The 23803-nt window shown below is 42.4% G+C and overlaps 1 protein-coding gene across 1 annotated transcript in view; it reads right to left on the bottom strand.

Annotated features, from left to right (window-relative positions):
- Positions 1–12816: 12816 nt before the first annotated feature.
- Positions 12817–23803, bottom strand: part of LOC121870455 — a gene marked incomplete at its 5' end in the record, with an annotated part of 78185 nt that continues 67198 nt past the window's right edge. Inside the window, 3 exons of the mRNA XM_042372280.1 lie at positions 12817–13512; positions 20186–20293; positions 22673–22802. Coding sequence (XP_042228214.1) covers positions 13382–13512; positions 20186–20293; positions 22673–22802 — 369 coding nt within the window. The remainder of the gene's footprint in view (positions 13513–20185; positions 20294–22672; positions 22803–23803) is intronic.

The raw sequence follows: 23803 nt of genomic DNA, 5'->3' as shown, positions 1-23803 counted from the left end.
GAGAGATATTACCGTACAGTACCTTCAGATATGGAAATCAGAAGAGTCCCATGAATCGTCATTCGGGTCCTGTAAGGTGATCCCCCCGGTCTTACTCCTTGACCTCTCACCTATCCACTCCTAATTATCGGAGTTCGAGAGGGTCATTCTTCCCTTTCTTTTCATTTTTTCTTCGTTATTTTGAAAGTATTCCGCTATTAATCACTTTCGTCTGAATTGCCAATACTGCGAAAGTTCTGATTGAGTTCTGTAATTGAGTAAGACAATGAAGGATGAAAGTTATTACTGTGACAACTGTTATCAGTGAGAGACACACTCCTAGGTTACGTTACGTTAGGCTGTCTGTGTGTGTTTGTGTGTGTTTGTGTAATAATACTAATAATTAACGGTCATTTATATTTCATGGTGCTGCAAGGCTGAAATATACAGTTGCTATTTGGGGAATGGGTTTCTGAATACAAATAATATACAAGTAACATAAGTGATACAAATAAGATATATAATAACTAGATGGGGAAAAGCTCAAACTAAAGGGCATTTCAACATAGTGACAGTGCAAGAAGTAGTATTTACTGGGAGTGAATACACTGGTTTATTACAGGTTATTGATAATTTTTACAATGGTTGGGACTGGGCTGTTCTTATAGCGATCAGTTCGTGCACGTATGGGCTGGATGCGGTTGTGGTGTCGAACAGCAATTCTCGGGCTAGGGATCTCAGGTGGTAGTTAGAGCCAGTGTCGAGGATGGTGTAGAAGCTTTTTACCAAATTTGCAGATGAGGTCGTGGTGATGGTCAGTGAGAGTCGAAAGGGTCAGTGTGTTGAGCGCTTCTTGATATGTGGAGTAGGAAGGGGAGAGAATAATCTTGCATGCCCTTTTTTGCACTTTTTCTAGGTGTTTACGTTGTGTGGCATTTAGGAGGAAGACCAGGTGGGGAGGCATAGGTGAGCTTGGGAAGTATGAATGTTGTGTAAACACTGAGGAGCCTGTTTAGTGAACTCCTGAGGACTTGAGTCGGCGGAGGAGGTGGAGTGTGTGTGTGTGTGTGTGTGTGTGTGTGTGCCTACCACAGAGGTAATCACACCAAGCACCATGACCTCCATTGACCTTTATACTTTGACTTTTGAGGAATTATCTTTCAGCAGAACCATTTTGAGTATTAATCCGGCAAAATCATTCATAATTCAGCCCCCCATACACCTTATACTTGAGGCTATGAGGAAGAAGATATATGAGGATGAACGAAGACTTTTTACCGATTTATTTTCCATTTTTGACTCACCCATACGGCTTTTGTTAATATCAAAAACCGTGTTATTTTAAGTATTTATTAACCTGTAGTGTTAGGGAAGATAGTCCTCTGCACCTCCCTGGACGGTTACTGTGATTATAAAAACTCTGCTCGTTGTTGTTTTTATTATATTTAGGTCAATCGGTGTTCAGAACTCAAAGTAGATCTGTTCCGACAATAATGTCACAACTTTGGACATGTGGGAGGCGCTATTTAAGACTTTTACACTCAGACTTAAGGTAATTGTTCAGAGGAGGGTGAGGGCTGAACATCTCAGGTTAAATATTGTCTTTTGCTTGGACGATAATGACCGGGTGCAGGACAGCTGAGACGTTGGTGTTTTGTATGTTGTTGTGTCATATTTGTCCTCCTGCAGGGAAGTTTTAGACTACACTGGTGTATTATTGTATTCCTGAGAACCTTTTGTTTTTGGTTAGAGAGAGAGAGAGAGAGAGAGAGAGAGAGAATTTCTCATCTATGCCGGATAAACTAGTCTAAAAGGACATATGTTTATCATACCTCAAGACAGGTAAGATATTAGTGTATGGAATAACTGTATATGTAAATCGTATTGAACTTCTGATTAAGGTAATAAAAGTATCTTAAGTAACAACAATACTAAAGGACAAAGGTTTTTCACATCTTTTGAATTAAGAAGATCTTGGTCACAAGAGGCTACAGCCAGGGGAAAGAAGTAAGTGAAGTGCGGCGGGAGTTGTCCACAGACTTTCACCCACTCCGCCAGGCCGCTTACCTCTTATGTTTGGTTAGCTTGAGAGTGAGAGTTACTTCACCTAGTCACATAGTACCGGTAGTAACTTAGGCTGTATTTATTGTAGGTAATGACTAATAAAATGGTTGATAGGATCGTATTCAAGAGGTAAAATATTCCTCCTAAATCACCACAACAATAGAGCTCAAGACTAACTTTTTAAGCAGTCTAAATAAAATGGAAATAGTTAATTACATAGAAAATTATATACGTACAATGTGAACAATAATAAATTAAGTATACTAAATACTTTATTTGTATAAACGTATGAATTATTATATAGTAATTTTTTTTACCAATTTATATATTAATAAACAGACGAATACGAGTTTCAAGACCTTAGTTGTTAAGCACAGTACTAGATAATAACATCAACATTAACTCGATAAAGAGGCTAGCTGGCGAGTGATTGAGTGAGTGAGTGAGTGAGTGAGTGAGTGAGCACCTGCTGGCCGACCTTTATTGTGAACCAACACCCGAAAAACAACACCAATTAAGGATAAATCTTCTAACCATTTTCCAGACTAGAATAACTATTGAAATTGATACAACCGTACTTGTTTTAATTTAATTTTTATATACCTATCAAAATAGGCTGAAGTTAGAGAAAGAAAACTGACCACACCAACACCTGAACATGAAGCCTTTACGAGACCATCCACTGTGCGATTCACCTGGCCAATCGTCACGAATCGCACACAGATGGATTTTTTTTTTTTAAGATTTGTAGGAATATTACCTATGCGGGCCTTAAGCTAAAATACTGGTCCACCCACTGCTGGGATAAAACACCAGCATCTTTTTAGTTAATTGTACATCTCCACCACTAGCGAGGGGGGTAGATGCTCGGTAAGAAACTGTAGGGTTTCTTGAGAGTGGTTGGTGGTTAGCATTTTGGCAACATTCTCTGCTGTGATAGGGGGTTGTATGTTTCTCCTAGTTAATTGTGTTCCAGGGCACTCTATGAGGTAATGCTGCAGTGAGTTTTCTGCTTCGCTGTCGCTGGTCTTGCACATGCGCTGCTCTGCTGGTACCTGTACAATAATTTCCCATGTGCATGGGTGTCCCAGTCTCAGTCGGTGGAAGATGGCTTCTTCCCTTGTTAAAACCTTCATGAGTGGTGGTCTCTCACCTGGCCGATCGTGATACTGGTGTTAATCTTCTATATTTGTCTATTTTTCTACTGGGCAGTTCGTATTATTGTGGTCTTCTTTATTTGCCCCTGATTGGGCGGGATGTTCATCTCAATGTCTTGCTGTCCTAACGCAGCCTTGGCAGCAGCATCAGCTCGTTCATTCCCTGGATTTCAATATGACTGGGCACCCAGTTAATGATAATTTGCCGATTTTGTAGTTGTAACCCTTGAAGTAGACCAACAACAGATGTTATGGGATGAATGTTGTCTCTAGGGTCTCTGGATTATTGTGCTTCAATAGCACATCGTGAGTCAGTGTTATTACAACGCCTTGTTGACTGTTTATGGAAGCCTGTCTTAGGGCTCCAAGTATGGTAGCTAGCTCAACTTGCAAAGTAGAGCATCCATCTGAGGTTCTCCAAAGGGACGTGTTACCTCCTTCTATGGTGAAAGCTGCTCCTGCCATCGTACTGGTGGGCGCTAAGGAACCGTCTGTGCAATACACTGTACTATTGTGTGGTGTTAGAGCCTTCATGTATCTCTCTGCTATCTGTCGGAGCTCATGTGGGTTACAGTCAGCCTTTCTTGTCTCAGTTTATAGAATGTTGAAGACTGCTGGCGGGGACTCCCACGGTGCTGGGGTGCTGTAGTCTGGACTCATTGTATCAGGTCCTTTGCTGAGGATTGTGTCTTTCAATTCCAGTCGATTTACAGCGTCAGCTGCGCAGCCATGTTTTCTTGTTAAAGACATCTCTATTAAGGTTCAGTGCTCGTAAGAGTCCTTTCTTGATGTCACTTTCCCGAGCCCTGGTAATCAGTTTTGTTGCAAAGCACGCTGTTAATCGTTCCGTCCTGGTTTGGAGAGATGTGAGACCTGTCTCCATGTGTAAGTTTTAAATTTTGGTCCACATAGGTGCCTTGACAATGACTCTCTTAGCGTTATATCTACGCAACCTCCAATTTCCCCCACTGCCGCTCAGATAGTGTGTTAAGAGCCGGTGTCGCATAGTCTGTTAATGATCGAATGGCGTGTATATATAGCGTTCTTAGGACTACATGTCCCGCACCCACCTTGGGTCCTGTCATGGCTCTCATCATGTTGACTCTCTTGCCCATTCGGTCTCTTAGATAGTTTATCTCAGTGACAAATTTGAGGCGTTTGTCAATCCAGATGCCCAGGTATTTGTATACATTGATCCATTGTAGGGCAATACCTTGTATTTGCAGTTGTGTCAAAGGCTCATTGTGTCCAATCCTCATGGCTTTCGATTTTGGGATTGATATCTTGAGCCCGAGACTCATACATTCTTCACTGATGGGGTCTAGTGCTCTTTGGACTTTTGCTGATCTGGTTTCTGCCTTTTACTATCAGTGCTAAGTCATCAGCATAACATAGCAATTTGGTACCCTCTTGAAAGGTGAGCCGACACAAGTTTTTCATGAGGATGTTGAAGAGAGTTGGACTAAGAACTTCTCCTTGTGGTGTGTCATTTTCCAGTCTTTAGTGATCTGAGACTTGTCATTGACAGGTAACTCTTGCTGTTCTATTTTGGAGATAGTCGGCAATCCAAGCCAGTAGGCATCCCTTGACGCCTTTCCGGACCAGAGTGGTTACAATGGCCTGTGCATTTGTCAGATCAAATGCTTTCTCTACATCAAGGAATACTACGATTGCCTTATTTTGACCAATCGATCCCAGGAGAGTGGCCAAACTGTGTGCAGTACTGACACCTTTGGTGAATCCAAAGATATTGTGGTGAAGTGGTCCAGTTTTCCAGAGGAGTCGTGTAAGGACCATCCTTTCGGCGGTTTTGCCGATGCATGCTGTTAGTGATATTGGTCTAAAATTTTGGGGATCATTGGGTTTGGGAATGGGAACAATGTTTGCCCTTTTCCAAGCTGACGGGAGTTTGCCTGCTGACCATGATGCGTTGATAACTGTTAGGAGAGCAAGTTCACCAGCAAGTCCTGCATTGCTGAGCAATGAATAGGTTATACCATCACTGCCAAGGGCGTTATCTTTGCTTGTTTTCCTGGCCCTTCTGATTTCTTCTATAGTAAACAGACAGTCTGTAGTGTCAGTTTGTTTAATTGCATGTCTGACTACCACCTCTCTCTCCAGTTGTACTTGCTGTAGATGAAGTCTTATTTCAGGAGGTAGTTGAGCTGATAACGAGCGTTCTACAAAGTGCTCTGCCAAGCGATTTGCTTCCTGTAGTGGCTAGGGGAGGACTGGAGCTCTGGGCAGTTTTCTTGTTGCTATCTTGAGTTTTCTCCAGAGTTCACTCAGGCTGGTGTGTGCATTAAAGGTTGCGCACCACTCGAGCCATTTGTCTTCCCTAATTTTCTGAGTAATTTGACGAGCATGTTGAGCAGCAGCTCTTAAGAGTTTCACTCCCTCAGGGGAAGGGTATTGTCGGACATGTCTTCTGAATGTGTTGAGTCTGTGATTCTGTTCTCAGACCTCGTCATTGTAGAACCAGTAGTCTTTGTGGTGTCTATTTGTAGGGTTTGTTTTTGGTATTGCTTCCTCTGCTGCGTGTTGTATGGCACCAGTAAGGTCCTGGCTTAGTTGGTCAATATCTTCTGCTGGTTCATAGTTCGAATACCATTTTTTAAGTTCATCTTGATATAATTTCCAATTTGCTTTCTTGGTATTCCAGCTGGGTGGCAGACGTGGGAGAGGAGGGAGTAGCAAAGTGGTCACTGGTCAGTTCATCATCTACCTCCCACTACCTCCCACTGAGCTACTGGAACGAGCTCAGTGGAGATGAATGTGAGGTCCAATGTTCCTCACAGTATGTGTGTTGGTTCCCAGTATTAATGAGCGTTATTTCTGGAACATCTGTCAGCAATTCCACTAGGTGGTGACCATCCTGGTTCATTGTTGTGGTCGGATTGATCGTTGGATGGTGGGCATTGAAGTCCCCAGCAATGAGCACAAGTTCCTGTGTTGCTTGTGTCAGTAGTTCACCGGCTTCTAGTCGTTTGGTAGGCGGTTTATAGATATTGTATACTGCAAGACTGTCGTTTGCCCGGTGTATCCGAACAGCTTGTGCCTCTACTCCATCTCCACAGTGAACTGGTTCTACTTCTGTACTGGGGATGGTCGCCCTGACGAGAATCATGCTGCCAAGGGAGTTGGGCCTTTTTGGTACAGAGTACTGTTGATATCCAGGCAAGCGGAATTGTTTATCTTTTGACATCAGGGTTTCTTGCAAAATGAATACATCAATATTTTTAGCTATGGCTGCTGCTTGTACAGTATGCCGTTTGTTGGACAGGCCTTGTACATTCCACTGTGTTATCTTGAGATGACAAGGAGGTGGGGCTATTCTATCATTATCTCCTCGTCGCTGGTGCTGTAGTTGCTCTCGGCGTTCATGGTTGAGTCGCTCTCCTCCTCGTCCGTTAGGAATGGTGAGCTCATTGGTGGCTGTTTCTTGGGCTCTAAGGGAGGAGCAGGAGGTAGAATTCTGCTTGTTTTTGGAGGTATTTCGGATTTTTTTCTACTGTCTTTCCAGGGTGCTGTCACTCTTGCCTGTAATCGTGTGTTTGCTGACGGTCTGTGCGTGTTGTTCTGTCCCTCGTGATCTGTTGCAAGGGGCTTGAGGTTTCACGGTTTCATGGATGGCAAGTTCTTCTTCTTGTCTAATATCTGACTCAAGGGCGTCGTCTGTTCCACTTGTAGTTGTGGAGTTTTGGGGGTCTGGTCTTCCTGCATCTTTACTGTGAGCTGTGTCATAACTGCATTTATTATATTTTCGGTGCTGGTATCTTGTTTTTTTATTATAGTAGAGACAGTCACTATGATAATGGTGATCATCTACCTAATTTGTTCTTTTGTGAATGCCGCTTGTAGATTGGCAGGCTAGGGTGTATTCAGTTGGGTGGTCGCCTGAGGGGATTGTAGTGTCCCAGGCAATATGGTGTTCTCCACCAATACTGGAGTGTTCTGTGCTTTTACTGCTATACAGCTCTGGAGCTGCAGTTGTAGAGTCCACTGATTTGTCATGGTTTCCTGCATGGACTGATTTTGTCCCGGTGTCTTCAATTTTGTCTTGTAGCCTGGTGGGGGAAGTGCAGGGAAGGAATCCTCTGACAGTTGGGGCGGGGTGGGTGTTGGGTTGACTGTTTTCTGTCGCTGTTGACCCCACACGAATGTGCTCTGAGGTGCTTCTGTCGTGTTTTGTGGTTGAATTTTTGCCACTGCAACTTTCATCCGCTCTCTCCTCTTTGGGCATGATGTGCTCCAAGCGTGATGTTTCTTTCCACAATTTGGGCACTTGGCTGTCGTGGTGGTTCCTTCCTTGTGCTTTTGAATACACATTTCTGTGTATGTCCGAATTTCTGTCATTTGTAGCATCGTAGTAGTTCTGGGACAAAAGGACGCAGTAAGTCCCCCAGTTGCCTAGGTCTACCTCCTCTGGGACTGTCCCCTTGATGTCCACTAGCACTTGCCTTGTCTGTGCTTTGTCCTGACTCTCAACACAACGCTCTGCCTTGGTCACTTTTGGATGTTTTATGATGACGTCTACAGGTACTTCCAGAGGATATCGTAGTAGGACCATTCTGGTTGTTTTCTCCTCGGGTCTTCCCGTTGAGGTTGGTGACCTCGCTGAGGATCTTGGCTGTGTTGTGGTCTTCGGGGGAGAGTATCAGGTCTCCAACTAGATTGGGCTTCACACTGAACTTGATGTTCTTGTATTCTAGTTCCAGTGCTGCCACTACCTCGTATGCATGGTTGAATTCGGTTTCTTTGGGAATCTTGTACTTCATCACAGTCGGAATCGCGAAGGTGGGTGGTTTTTCCACGGGTTGGAATGCTGGGGACATATTGTCTATGTCGGAAATGTTGTTTTCCTTCCGAGGCCTCTTGTAGCATTTTCCTTCCATCGGTTACGTCTCTCTCGCTCGTCTTTATATTAATAAATTGACAATGAAGGCTCACTACACCTACCTAGTTCCTTGTTGCCCTAGGACCAGTGCCGTAGCCACCCCCCTCAACGGGGGTCGTAGGTTGGTGGCTCTGGTTTTGCAACAGGACCCCCAAAAGGAGGAGCCTACTCTATCCTATCAGCTAAACTCACCGGCCCAACTCGCACCCCTCTAAGGGGCCCCTTTGTGGCCTGTCCTAACGACAGTTCCCGCAGGGTTCGTTAATACTGGGAGAATCGGTGAGGGCACTAAAAAAATGTGAGCATAAAACACAGAAACAAGCAAGTCAATTCAACAGAGACGAGATATCCACGTCAAAGTGAGAGTGGCGTGTGTGGCGACAATAAGTCTGGCCAGGCGCCGACGTAAGCAGGTAGAAGCACGTGGGTCGGGAGTAACTGCGAAATGCGTCTTCTCACCTCACTGCTCAGATGGAGTCAATGATCACGTTTTTTTCATTATGTGTGTATTTGTGACGTTCATCCAGATATTGCCATTCACAGTAGTTGATTAGTTGTTTGTTAAGAAGTGAGTCTTTTCGTCACTCACTTAGCCAATCAACAATTACGAATTATAATAGTTACTAAGGACGTCAAGAATGGGCGGAACTTAAAAGAATCACTCGTTAACACAACATAAATGCATAACATCTTGTAGGTGTATTTTCTGAATAGGATAGTGTGGAAAGGCTCTCTCAATAATCATAAATGGGGAACTTCGGGAATAAAACAACCATTTACAAAAATATTTATTACAAGAAGTGAATATCATACGTGACATTTATAAAAGGTCTAAGCTTGTAGTCGTTTGGAGCCCCGCGCGCCTCTGCTCCTGGTGGCGGCCATAATGGGGGATGAGCCTTCAATCCACCCCTACACACATCTTAGACTGTACCTGAACATTGTACTGTAACACTGTAACTTAGTTCAACACTGTACCTGAACCTTGTTAATGAACGTAGTATGTGAACATTGTATGTGTACATTAAACCCGAGCACTGTACAATACCTCTACTCTACCTGATCATGGCATGTTTGGACACACTGCAGCTGAACAAAATACCTGGACACCACCTGAACACTGTGTAAGTATTGTCTTTAGCTTACAAGATTTCATTATTTTTTCTATATTTACAAAACAGCTGTATCGAATTACTCAGAATACAGCTGTAGTGTTCAGATGTAAAATACAGGTATATGATTAAATGACAGAAAGCGTAAACTGAAAACAACTATCTTCAGCTGTTGCATGAACCAATTACAATCAGTATCAGCAGGACAATAAAACAAATACTGTACTTAAACATTTTACCCGAATACTGTATCTCCAGCTGTTTAATCATTCAATTACAGGAAATATCAGCTGATGAATGACCCCATTACATTAACTTTCAGCTGCTGAATGACTAACTATTTACAATAATCAACTGAGGCGCGGTGATCGCTCAGAGACTGGGCGATGCGGGGCTCCCTCTCTGTACTTCAATAATAATCCAGCCGTGAGTCGCCTCTAAAAGATTGAGGTTGTCTAGAAACCTCGGCCAGAGCTGTTTATATAGACACGGCTGAAGTACCAATGACCATAGATAGCCAGTGCTGCCTGTTGTCTATCTGATTCTGAATGATCTCCGGGGACCTCCGCCTGAGCTGTCTGCACAAGAAACAACCAGATGGTGAAGATGTGGCAGTTACGTAGGAGACCACCATACTCCTGCGGCCACCTTACTCCTGCGGTCACCTTATTCCTGCGATCTCCTTACTCCTGCGATCTCCTTACTCCTTACTCGGTGATCGTCTTACTTATGACCGCCTTACTCTAGCCCTGTCCGTTTAATCCACAAGACAGCAGTTTCCAGGAGCCACAGCCTTCCAACCAACAACCAGTGACACCACCTTTTCTTTTCACCACACAACACCTCAACCGATCTTCATCTCCTGTGCCTTCTGCCACCACTGCTGCCACAAACACCTGTATTACCACCACTACTACCACCAAAACCACTACCGCCGTTCCTGCCTCAATCACCAGACGTCACAAGAACTACAAAAATCAGTATTTGGATTCATAACATTCGTACGATAATTTTTTCCTCACATAACTATAGAGAACATAAGTACATATAGCATATACTTTATTGACTTAAGATATGACATGAACATTAAATTCAAGATGGCGTCGAAACTACTCCCAAAACTCGACTAGAAACAATCTACTTTAAGTTGTTAAGAGAACTTAAGATCCGGGTTATAATAGACGATACGTATCACTTACCATAGAAAATATAAAGGGGCAAGGACAGGTGCTGTACTAGATGTTGTTTATTATTGTGTATCTTGAGCCTTCATGATGATGACATAACTAATCCAAAGATTAGACACATTCGTCACCTCAGTCTGACAGGATAACGTCGTGGGTGTAAACAAAAGGTGACGTCACTGATAACAGTCCATTTCGACGCACCATTTTTTTTATAAAGGATGAAGTCATGCTGTGAGTAATAAACGGTGCCAGAAATGTCAACACAGGATGACGTCACGGACGTAAACAAACTCAAGGTCTGGATTGTGACCAGCACGAGTAGTCAGTGAGCATTATTCCTCCTGAATACCATTCCAGCATTTTATAGTTCACAGTCAGTGATTATAATTAAAAAAATTCCTTACAGGAAGTAACAGAGACCTTCCAGCGTAATTATATCTTTGTCTTAAGTTTTAGGAAGAAGAAGACTTACTAAGGCTCCTATGTTGGTATTCTTCTCCATATTGTGTATAAGATATCTCTACTTAAGAAGGAAGAGTTTCGGAATAATTTCGACGCCATGTTGATCGACATATTTGTGTCGTAGAAAGTGGACCAGATGGATGTGTTTTCCATCTTCAGTTAGGAGGAAAATTTACCGTACGAGGCTTTGAGAATCATATTTGTCTCGTAACTTAAGTGAGCCAACTGCACGGGTTCTCACATCCTTTAAGGTGAAACATTTACGCATGAACCTGCGAAGACTCGGACATGATACAGTACCTCCTGTCCTAGTGGCAGCAGCCTGTACTGTACACTACTGGTTCTTCCTGAAGACAACTGAAGGAAGGTGAGCCTCGGCAACGAAGGAGGTTGTTTGTGTAAAACTTAACTATTACCTGAATGTAGACAAAAGAAAGCTAAATGTTCAGTGCAAAATATATTTATAATCATCAATTATCAAATTTGAAAATATAATTTTGTACTTAACAAAAACAATAGTATTAAGCTACTATTATGATTGATGTATATATTAATTAATATTTAAGACATGTTGAAATAAGTTGACATAATCTTCGCTACTAGGAGAACATTATGCCAGACAACAATAACGTGATTCACTGAGCATAATATAATATAATATAATACAACAAAAGATGACATTAAATGCCAACACTTGATGACTTTATGGATGTGAACAGACGATGACGTCACATATGTAAACACAAATGGACGTTTTGGATGTAAACAAAGAAGGATCACATCTACCACTCTGCCAGGTAGAGGATGAAGATAAGTACTACCACTACCTGTGATCTCTGATTATAACTTGTAAACAGATTTTGACTCAATACTGACAATGCGTTGATTAGCTAGCACAAGAGGAGCTGATGTGTACTGTACATTGCATTGTTCAGTGAGGCTCCACTAGCTTGTGAGAAGTGTGTGAACATGATCCCCTTCGGAGTATTGATGAACCTATGAACAACATGCCTTCCTGGACGAGCATGTCAACAAAACCTGACTACTGTCACTCACCAAAGTATTGAACATTTAAATCATCCATCTGGATTATTTATTTATTTCGTATAGCTAAGGCGTAAACTATACATCTATACATATTTTATATTTTATTTTTTATTTTATACGAAAAGTTTAGGATGAAAGTTATATATATATATATATATATATATATATATATATATATATATATATATATATATATATATATATATATATATATATATATATATATATATATATATATATATATATATATATATATGTGTCTGTGTCATGGTTGTCATAAATTGACTTGTTGATCTATTTGTTTGTAACCGATCTGAGGGTAAATACAACAAAGAAACAGTAAATTATCCTCACCCATAAACCTCTTCAAAACCAAGTAGAGGACCTGTTCCTGGAACCATTAAAAAAAATGTAAAAAATCAAGTTACACTTTATAACTTCCTGGACCAGATGCAACACAAGGGGCTTCGCGGGGTTAGTTTTGAGCATCCAGGAGATGAGTATAAGTCCTAAAAACAGTTATAACTGCAAGAGAACCTTCTATAATCTCTTCCCCCGTATACTAGAATCTTACTGTAAATTACTAACTCACCAGGGAGCCACAGAGCCCCGGACGTATCTGGTCATAACCGCTTGGAAACACAAACGCAAAACATGCAAGAATGATCATAATAAACCCGAGAGATGTACTGTAAGTGTAAACGAAAAGGTACGCGCACACGAGACCCCGACACTGTGTGGGCGTCGTGTGGAGGGAGGAACCTCTGCTTGAACTGTCGGCCACGACCCCACTGCACCATGGCTCACCAACACAGTATTTACATCATAAAAATATACCACCAGGTTTTGTGTACTCCTTTCTATGTCTCATTGCTCGAAAGCTTAGAAATATACAAGATTTTGACCTTTCATTTTAAGTGACAGAAAATTGCGAACAAGGTAAGGGGTGACTGATAGCAAAGCATGTCAACCACGAACGTCATCTCTCACAGTGGACAAACTATCCACGTTCCGCTGTCTCCATCTCCTCCTCCAAAATGTCTGAAATTACCGGCATCCACCAACATGCACTTTGATGCTTATACGTGTATAAAAAAACAATAAATCTAATCCTCTATATATTCTATTAGGATCCTGCAATCAAAATGTCGCTATTAGCATTTATGAAATCCAAGTACCAACCACACTCCACATGCAAGTGTTCCAGCTCGATTTCGTGTTTCCGTCAGAGGATCGCCACTCACATGATTCCCCACATTCTTACAACATTTCTGCTTTATTTCTTCACTCCCAAATTTCCTTCTTTTTTTCTCACGAAATCCTCCTGGTTCCTCACTCACAAATTTCCGTATTTTTCACCATTTCCGTTCGGTTCCTCGGTGTGCGGTCGCCATCAGGAGGACCTAAGCACACGCCGTCGACCTCACACATCCTGCTGAAGGTGAGGTCCTCGGGTGGTGGTGGTGATGGCGACTCTCAGGCGAACATGCGACACTTGACACAGGCGAGGCACATCAGCAGCACCATCAGGAGGCCATTGCTGACGGAGGTGGTGACGGGAGCCGCACTCAGCCCAGGACCCTGTTTCACTGGCTGCTGGATCTGACCTGTGGGAAGAAGAAGAGGTCAGGTCAAAGGAAATCAGTGACAGAGATGGCTCAAATGACATCCGAAAGGCGAGGCAGTCACTTGAGAAATCTGTTGTGGGTGTGTTGTGAGGTGTGTGGTGCATCTCTGGTTGTCGCAGGATTGTGGAGGCGTTGATCTGTTGAGGGTTTAGTGGTGTTAAGAGTAGTCAAAGAGTCGGTTGAATACTCTATCTATATATTTTGGGGGTTAGTTGAAGGTCAGATGTTAGATAAATGTTCTATCGTTGAGGCTGATGATCAATTCTGGGGACATTAACTCATTAAAGTGTTTATGGCTTGAAAGTAATTGACCTTTCTTGAGGATAAATTTAGCGGATCAGAGAGAGGTCACATGTGAAGCGAGTGGTCTATTATGGGAAGTCAGATATCTATCTTGCCAATATGTTGACACTTACCTCGTCAACGTTGTACCATATACGATTCCAATTGTTATAAGCAAGAACAGGAACAACTCCAATGCACGATACATTCTCCGCGCTACTGTAACCATTACCATCATCGGTCCGTCAATACGAGACTCACTGAGTATTGTAATAGACAACAACTAAGCAATGTTTAATATTAATTTCCATTTACTTGTTCATAAATTTTACATCAGCCATCTTAGGTTTAGGTTGAGTAGTTGAGATGACCTTCACAACTATCTAGACAGGATAAGTAGTTCCAGATCACACATTTTACCAGCTGTGATCCGTAACATTGCTGATACACAAACTATCTCGTCCAGTTATCACATTAGGAAGATTTGCAATGCATTAAGCTTAATGGATGAGGGAGGTGAATTCATGCGAGGTGTCAAGCGCTTACTTCCTCCTCCTCCTCCTCCCTCCGATAAAAAAAAAGGCTATTCAAAGTGTTTTTCATGGGGGGAGAGGGAATCGAGAAGTCATATTCGGGGAAGGGTTGATAAACGTTTAGGGACATACTCCAGTAACAGATTTTGGGTGTCAGGTGGACTCTTTCACATTTATGATGAACAGAGTAAGGGAGAATCACCAGGCATTCAGGCAGTATTTACCCAGATGATCTCACAGCAACAGCACCAAGAAAGAAACTGATCTTCAATTCCCCCACACGAGTAGTTGTTGCAGAGGCGTGCAAACTTTTTGCACGGACGGCCACAATAATATCATATGATTATTTTAATATTCAAAATTAATAACAAATTTAAATCCAAAAAGACAAAATTCTCATTTACTTTGTTTGTTGACTATGGCTTGAGTTATTAATGGGATGGGTGACTCTGTACTTGCTGCACTATGTCTGCAATGTCTGGCTGGATGGATGACGTAGCAACACGAAGGGTGTTTAGTAGGTGGACATCAGTAATATAGGACCTTAATTTGTTCTTAATTATATTCAGTTTTTTTAGAAAAGTTGTTCAAATAAGTATATAAGTATATAGAGTCCCCTTCACTAGTGCGTTTACAGGGTCTCGTCAGCTTTTGCGCAGTGTGGCAGCGTTGTATATGGTTATAGGAAACTCGCAACAGCAAACATACAATGGAATGAAATTAAAAAATGTTAAAACAAATATATCAATGTAAAGATTTGAGGAATGTTTATATGTTTAATAAGAAATGTATTAAATAGACTATTATTAGATCGTATCTTTTGCCTAGTGGACGGTGGTATAACGAGGTGAGGTGAAGTAAAGGGAATGTAGGGTGGGAGGAGGGACAGCAGGGAGGGAAGTGGAGGCAGGTGCTCCTCTACCTACAGTAATCCGTGAATGATGAACTATTAACACTCACTTGAAGCTTAAGCTTATATCTATTATTTTCCTCGTCTGCTGTATTATGCAGAGGAGGTTTGAAGCTAACTACAGTGATTCTTTATTCACATGTGCTTGTTGCTTGCAATCTGTCTCAGTGTTTCAGTATCCGAGGTGCATATCACGTAGGGTTGTGTAAGGATGGTGAACTGTAAATGAAAATATGACTTTTCTAAGCACAACAAATTCCGTTTTTCAATCTGTTGTCATTGAAGCATTTTATTTTTTAAACCATTATGAAGTTAACTGCAATCGCCCTGTAATGATATTAACCTGCCACGTCAACTCGATACAGTTTGTTTCGTGGCGAGTTTATCTCATTTGTTGATTTTTTTTTTTTATTATTCATTGGGCACCCCCATCCTTGTGTAAGGTGAAGCGCAGAAGCGTTTACAGCGCCCAACAGGAAGCATGCTAAGTTCATGCTTGCCTTTATGTCTCATGAGTTAAGGGCGTAGAAGCCTGAAGAGTCAAGGGCATAGAAGCCTGAAGAGTCAATGGTTTGTGTCATCAAGTTATTGGAAGCTCCAACAACTTGTCCCTGAATACGAATTCGCAACTTTCGATTTACACCAGGTACCTACTTTACTGCTAGGTGAACAGGGACTAATGGGGGCTAGGAAGTGTGTCCAAACAACTTCCACCGGCCCGGGAATCGAACCCGTGACATCTCGCTTGCGAAGGCAAGAGCGGTACCACTCTACCACCAGCACCCCATATGTTGATTCAGCATAGTCTACACCCCTGGCTTCTAATTATAATAGGACTGACTCAGCGCCTGTTCGCTTTGTACAACAAACAACACTACTACTCACCACTCCCATACTGGCCGCTGCCGAGCCAAGCGATAAAACTAACAATATGTGTTGAATATGTTTCTGAATAAATTATGTGCGGTGGATAAAACTTCAGACATCTGTTCACCGCTTTTATTAAAATAGAAACATGTTGGCAACAGTTGAGTTGTCAATGCAACATTTCATATTCATTCGTCACAGGCGACAATGGGAGTTTTCTTCTGATCTAGTATTTTGATCTAATCATTGTGTCGTGGTGATGAATGGCGTATATAACGAATTTTCAATTTAATACACAATGAACAATATAAGATAATAATCATTGACTACGGTACGACAGTTTATGTTCCAAATCGACCACACACACACACACGCCATTGGGATCAGTGTCAATAACTTGGCTCCCGACTATACCGCCCTCCAGGACTTATTGAACAGCCTCAACACACTCCAGGTTGTAGACTCCACTAAGCTTCTCGGTGTCACTATAGATAACAAACTAAATTGGAAACACACGTCAGTGAGGTTGTCAAATCCTCCAGTTTCCGTCTCCACCTCCTCCGCCAACTCAAGTCCCTTGGAGTTACTCCGTCCGACCTCCTCGGTGTTTACTCAACATTCATACTTCCCAAGCTCACCTATGCCTACCCTGCCTGGTCTTCTTCCCTAAATGCCACACAACGTAAACACCTAGAAAAAGTGCAAAAGCGGGCATGCAAGATTATTCTCTCCCCTTCCTACTCCACATATCAAGAAGCGCTCAACACACTAACCCTCTCGGCTCTCTTTGACCATCACCACGACCTCATCTGCAAATTTGGTGAGAAGCTTCTGCACCATACTCGACACCGGTTCCGAGATCCCTCGCCCGCGAATTGCTGTTCGACACCACAACCGCATCCAGCCCATATGGGCACGCACTGGTCGTTATAAGAACAGCCCAGTCCCAACCATTGTAAAAATTATCAACAACTCGTAATCAACCAGTGTATTCACTCCCAATCAATCTTACCTTTTTGCACTATCACCTAGTTATTATATTTCATATTTGTATCACATATGTTACTTGTATATTATTTGTCAATCAAGAGACCCATTCCCCAATTATGAAACTGTATATCTTCAGCCTTCCGGCTGCCATGCTCTTTCAATAACCCGCTAATTATTATTATTATTATTTATTATTATTACACACACACACACACACACAGGCACTAACCTTTTCACACCTTTACAATATTTTCTTACTTTACTAATTAAAGACAGGTAAAATATCAACATTATAATATATTATGTTATTCAACAATGGTATGAATTAACAGCGGCCTTCTTTCTCACAACACCTCGCCCGCCTCCCACCACACAGCAGACATGCACCCCAAGTGGCCTTAGCCTCCCTTGTCCATGAATGCAACTGATAGACGATTAGATAACTCTTTACGAAAGAAAATATATACTGTAGTACCTGACAACAACTAGGATACTCCTTCAGCTCGTGAAATTTTGATAAGAATATCGATAAAAATTATTTCACACAAACATCTTTAATACAACTTATTAAATAGAGGAGACATTCAAGTTTAAAACTACAAAATAATCATGGAAGACTTTTTCTAACTCACATTTGGTAGTTTTAAAACCTAGTTCAGCCACCCTCGTTTTCTATTACCTCCTGCAGTCGTTCTGGCATAGAGACACCGTAGTTCCTCACCATTTTTTTTTTGTTACGGGATTAACCCACCAGGGGCACTGGTTAATGACCCACATCAGGGCCGGGACAAAAATATAATAATAATAATAATAATAATAATAATAATAATAATAATAATAATAATAATAATAATAATAATAATAATAATAATAATAATAATAATAATAATAATAATAATAATAATAATAACAAAGATGATGATGATGATGATGAATGATAATAAATATAATACTAATATCAATGAAGCACCATAAATAATATATAAAAAAATAAATAGAGAGAAACGACAGTATGTATGTTGTATTGTCAAAGTTAGAGAAACAATTGAAACTACAATTGTGTGTAAATGAGGCAGATAGTCAGATCATTAACCTGGACTAGGTCACAATTTTTGTTATGCCATATGGTAGCAGGGTCTACCATTAGACAATACATTATGCTTCCCAGGCGGTAGTACCTCCCTGTTTGGTAGCTGCCCGGAATAACTCCCACTCAGTCTTTGTGTGGTCCCTTCCCTCACCGGCTCCCAGGTATTAACGATAGAACCCCAAAGATTTTCTATGGGGTTCATATCCCAACGGTGCCCACCGCTTCTGTGTGGATGTCGGTCACACTAAAACAACCCGTTATAGTACATCCTTCTTTCCTCACACAGCCAAATTGTGAAATGCTCGGCCTTCTTCTGTGTTTCCATACTCTTACAATCTGTCTCACTTCAAAATGCTGGTTTTTCAGGCATCTTCGTGTTGTAGATTAATATAGTCTTTTTCTCTTCTATTTTTTATTTCTTTTTGCTCTGAAATTTTCGCCCCCCATTCCCCGTTGCGAGTCGATGACCTGTGCACTGGTGGGTTATTTCTCATAGAAAAATACTAAAAATACAGCACGCGAGGAAAATAATAGAAATAAAATTAAGCTTCAAGTGAGTGTTAATAGTTCATCATTCACGGATTACTGTCGGTAGAAGAGCACCCGCCTCCACTTCCCTCCCTACTGTCCCTCCTTCCACCCCACATTCTCTTTGCTTCACCTCACCTCGCTATACCACCGTCCACTAGGCAAAAGATACGATCTAATAACAGTCTATTTAATACATTTCCTATTAAACATATTAACATTCCACAAATCTTTACATTGATATACTGTATTTGTTTTAATATTTTTGTACTTTGATTCCATAGTATGTTTGAAATTGCGAGTTTCCTATAATTAATCAAATTCAGCCATGCCACACTGCACAAAACATGATGAGCCCCTGTAAACGCACTAGTGAGGGAGACTACTTCCAAACAGTGACAACATTTTTTGTGCGTGAGCAGAAAGTTGTGGATAATCTGCCCCCTTGGGTGTGGGGGGCCGCAGACAGGGTTCATGGTAATTTCAAAAGTGGGTCGCATTAAAAAGCTTCGAGGGATTCATTGAAAAGCTTCAAGGGCCGCATTAAAAAAGCTTCAAGGGCCGCAGTTTGCACAGCCCTGGATGTAGACCGTTACTGACCCTCTGGAGTTTGATCTAATTCTCAGCCAAGGTGAGGTAATGTTTTGTCGTCAGCTAGGATGTATCTTCTATGCTTCGTTTGCAACTGAGACACTTCACATAGGAATCATTGACCTTCTGTGTTTTTAGGTCTTTGAGCCGTGACACAGCACAGAAAGGTGAAAGACCACTGATACGAAGTAGATCATAGCATACAAAGATCGCTGAGGTGTGACACAGCACAAATGTGCACTGGTCTGCCTGCAGTTTATGGTCTTCAAGGTGACACAGCAGACAAGGGTATCTAGGATGTGACACAACACACAGGGGTCACTGCCCCGAGGTACGACACACCACACTGCGGTCACTGCCCCGAGGTACAACACAACTCACAGGGGTCATTGCCCGAGGTACGACACACCACACAGGGATCACTGCCTCGAGGTACGACACAACACACAGGGATCACTGCCCCGACAGACCACACACAGGGTCACTGCCTCGAGGTACGACACAACACACAGGGGTCACTGCCCCGAGGTACGACACAACACACAGGGGTCACTGCCCCGAGGTACAACACAACACACAGGGGTCATTGCCCGAGGTACGACACACCACACAGGGATCACTGCCCCGAGGTACGACACAACACACAGGGATCACTGCCCCGATGCATGACAGCACACACGCAAGGATGGATTGCTGGCTGTCCTCACTTGTAGAGTGTAACACAGCATCATGGGGAACACTTATCGTTCCTTGAAAATGGCACAGCACACACACGCACACACTCGGGGACGGAGGATGGGGGTCACTGCCCATGCCTGCTCCTGGTGAGAGGAATAGCGGGTTCCTGGAGCAAGTACTTAACTTTGAGTGGTGCCGGATGGGGGTCACACATCGGCCATGAGGCACTGTGATACCCGCGTCCTCCCCCAGCACCTTGGTCAGCCGGGTGGGCGGACCACTTGACCTCGCCTGGCGTCACAACACACATACGGTAAGTACTCTCCATATAATGACTATCAAAGGTGGCATTTCATTGATTTTTAGACATAAAAGTATTTTTTACTACTGAGGGTTTCTTTATGCAAACTTTAAGAAAGAACAACAATATCATACCACTGTGATGCTCTAATGTGGTTCCTTAATCACTATCACCACCACTACCACAACTACTGCAACTATAAATCCCACTAAAACTACTATTACTACTACTACTACTACTTTTTTTTTTTTAATCGTGGCCTCCAGCCTCCCCCAATAGCCACACCTTCGCCACCATTTATTTACCTTAATATTAAATATCCTAATACATAAGAAGCTATCCTATCTGTGTTAAATTAGTTGAGCCGCAGATCTATGCGGCATTCAGTGACTGTAGCCTCATAGTCAATCTGCAGCAGTTGTCGGAGTAGGGGCAGAAGCTCTCGTTCCCCTGAGGCAGAGCAAAGCCGACCGAAGGAGAGAGAAAGACAGTCGACATCTCATCCAGGCTGTAACATAACTTCTGGGCTGCTGCTTCTGTTCAGAGATCAACTCCGAGAGTCTGGCGTAGAAACATCTTGCACTTGGGCCCATCCCACCAGAGGTTGTGAACACTAGAGGAGTGGAGCTGCCTTGATCAACGTTTTGAATTCTCTCCCCATATGCCCTTCTCTTGTCGTTCTCGTTCCTCCTATGTGCAGCATCGAGAGCTAGGTTACGGTGACATGCGGCCATGGGATCAAAAATCCTGATGTCGAAGAAAGCTCGCTGTCCCCGCGTCCAGAATCCTCGAGCACTGACGTCCACACGGGCTTCGTTAGATGTGTTTGAAGTCCTGTGTTGGAAGATCTCGCCATCCAATGGAAGGAGGGTCGGTTCTACCATGACGTCCCGGCAGATTTCCTTCAACATATTTGCTGTGAGATCCCTTACCTCGTCATGCCTCATGCATATGAAGCCCCCCTTCTTGCACACCATGGCGTGATCGCCATCATAGGAAGAGCCACACACGCATTGGGAGGGCAAACCTTCTACTGGCCAACCGTACCTTAGAGCAATGGCATCTGTAAATTCTTGTTTATTAAGACTGAAACCATTTGCCCTTATCGGTAACGTAGTTAACCAGTTCGAGGCGCCCACCTCCTGCGCTATAGCTACTTTTTTTTTCAAATTTTCTGGAACCTGCAGCAATAGTTGCTGCAACATATCATTTTGGCAGTGCTGTCGATCTGTCGTAATGGACCTACGAATCTTATTTACTTCGCTGGTATCCACTTCCCCTGTTGCATTCTGGGCTATTATGTGGTCCGTGAGGGCTGCCGTGAGCTTTAGTGAATTTTGATGTTCAGTGGCAGCAATCTCCTCTGGATTTGTTAGTCCCATCCCTCCCAGTCTTGGTGGAAGTGCAAGAAGTGCTTTTTCTGCTGGGGTTAAGTCAGGGTGTTTCACTAATTTGGGAATGAAATTGACACTGATAGCTTCTTCCAGAGGGTGGAGGAGGAGTCCGATTTCAGGGATAGTACGCATCAGGTAGTTCCAACGATGCTTGACCCCATGGGTGAATGCAGCAAAGGCCGCATATGGCTCTGTGTTAGCAATCTCAGACAGAGCTTGGATTTCACTAACCCACTCATTCACCTTTCCCGCTACGTACTCGGTCTTGAAGTCCGTAGTGCCAATTACTGCGCCTAGATGTCTTTGGCCGTCCTTAGTTATTTTGACCTCACTTCCGCCAAAAACCTCCAATGCCCGTTCATAATGTTCTGGCTTCACGATGAGGAAGGACTTGCTGGCGTTTGGGTGGTACCCTATTTGTGGACCTCGCGATGTTACCATGTCCCACCACTTTTTGATGTCCTCCACTTTTCCTGCTCCTGTAAGGTCATCGCATATGCCACTTGTTTGACCCCAGTTGTTTCAAATTTTATTTCTTGTTGGAGCACTGATAGGCCAATTGCATACATTACTACTACTACTACTACTACTACTACTTTTTTTTTTTTTTTTAACGTGGCCTCCAGCCTCCCCCAATAGCCACACCTTCGCCACCATTTATTTACTACTACTACTACTACCACCACCCTGTTCACTCTTCCCACCTTACAAAAGATATACACTACCAATATATCAATATATTCAAAATAATCTTAAAACTCCACATGAAACTATAGAAATTCATGACAGGTAAAGTTACTCACATTCACCATATAACCAAAACAAGACATCACACCTCAAAATTGAACTGCAGATCCGTTTTCTGTAAGATGTTGTAGGAATAAAAAAAAACGGAGAAAAAGCGTTGAAATGACTCTTTTTCGCAGTAAATGTTTTGTTTAGACTTTATATAAATATACCAAAACAAACACGTACCGTCCTGAACATGCACGGTGATAACAGAGGGCTGTAGGTCGGTGGGACTACAGCTGTATTCTCCTGTGTCGCCCTCATTCACCGCCGACAACATCAACTTACTCACGGTCTTGCGCGACGACTTCTCTGTCTGCAAAAAACAGATGTGGTTAGGTGGGTCAATGCTTCTCTCTTCCCCCCGTCTATGTCTCTCCCCTCTTTCTCTCTTTAACTTTATCTCATTTTCTCTATCATTCCATAGGTTTCTCTACCTTGTCTCTATCACTTACAGACAGGTGAATGACACATGTCCCACTGAGACACATACTGATAGACCTCCCTTGAGACATATTAAGAAACATAATCAAATCAGTGACTAACCTTACGTCGGTCATATCAGTGGAGGTCATATCAGTGGTCATATCAGTGGAGGTCATATCAGGAGAGGTTATATTAGTGGAGGTCACATCAGTGGAGGTCATATCAGTGGAGGTCATATCAGAGGCAGTCATATCAGGGTAGGTCATATCAGTCGAGGTCATATCACGGGAAGTCATATCAGGGGAGGTCACCTCAAAGAGAGGTCACATTAGAAGAATACATATCAGGGAAGGTTATAACATAGGAAGTCATATCAGGGAAGGTCATATCAGTAAATGTCATATCATGGTAGGTCATCAGTGGAAGTCATATCAGGGGATGTCATATCAGTGGAAGTCATATCAGGGGATGTCATATCAGTGGATGTCATCAGGTGAGGCAAATCAGTGGAGGTCATATCAGGAGTTCAACGATGTTTCAATACTGTGTGTGTATGTGTGTGTGTGTGTGTGTGTGTGTGTGTGTGTAATAACAATAATAATAATACGTAATAATTAACGGTTTATTGAAAGAGCATGGCAGCCGGAAGGCTGAAAATATACAATCACATGTTTTGGGAATGGGTCACTTGATTAACAAATAATATACAAGTAACATACGTGATACAAATATGATATATAATAACTAGATGGGGAGAAGGTCATACTATAGGGCATTTCAACATAGTGAGAGAGCAAAAAGGTAAGATTGACTGGGAGTGAATACACTGGTTGATTACGAGTTGTTGATAATTTTTACAATGGTTGGAACTGGTCTGTTCTTATAGTTATC

This window comes from Homarus americanus, unplaced genomic scaffold, assembly GCF_018991925.1.
Source record: "Homarus americanus isolate GMGI-L3 unplaced genomic scaffold, GMGI_Hamer_2.0 scaffold37313, whole genome shotgun sequence".
Lineage (NCBI taxonomy): Eukaryota > Metazoa > Arthropoda > Malacostraca > Decapoda > Nephropidae > Homarus > Homarus americanus.
Note: the sequence above shows the minus strand (reverse complement) of the source record. Positions and strands in the feature narration are given on the sequence as shown.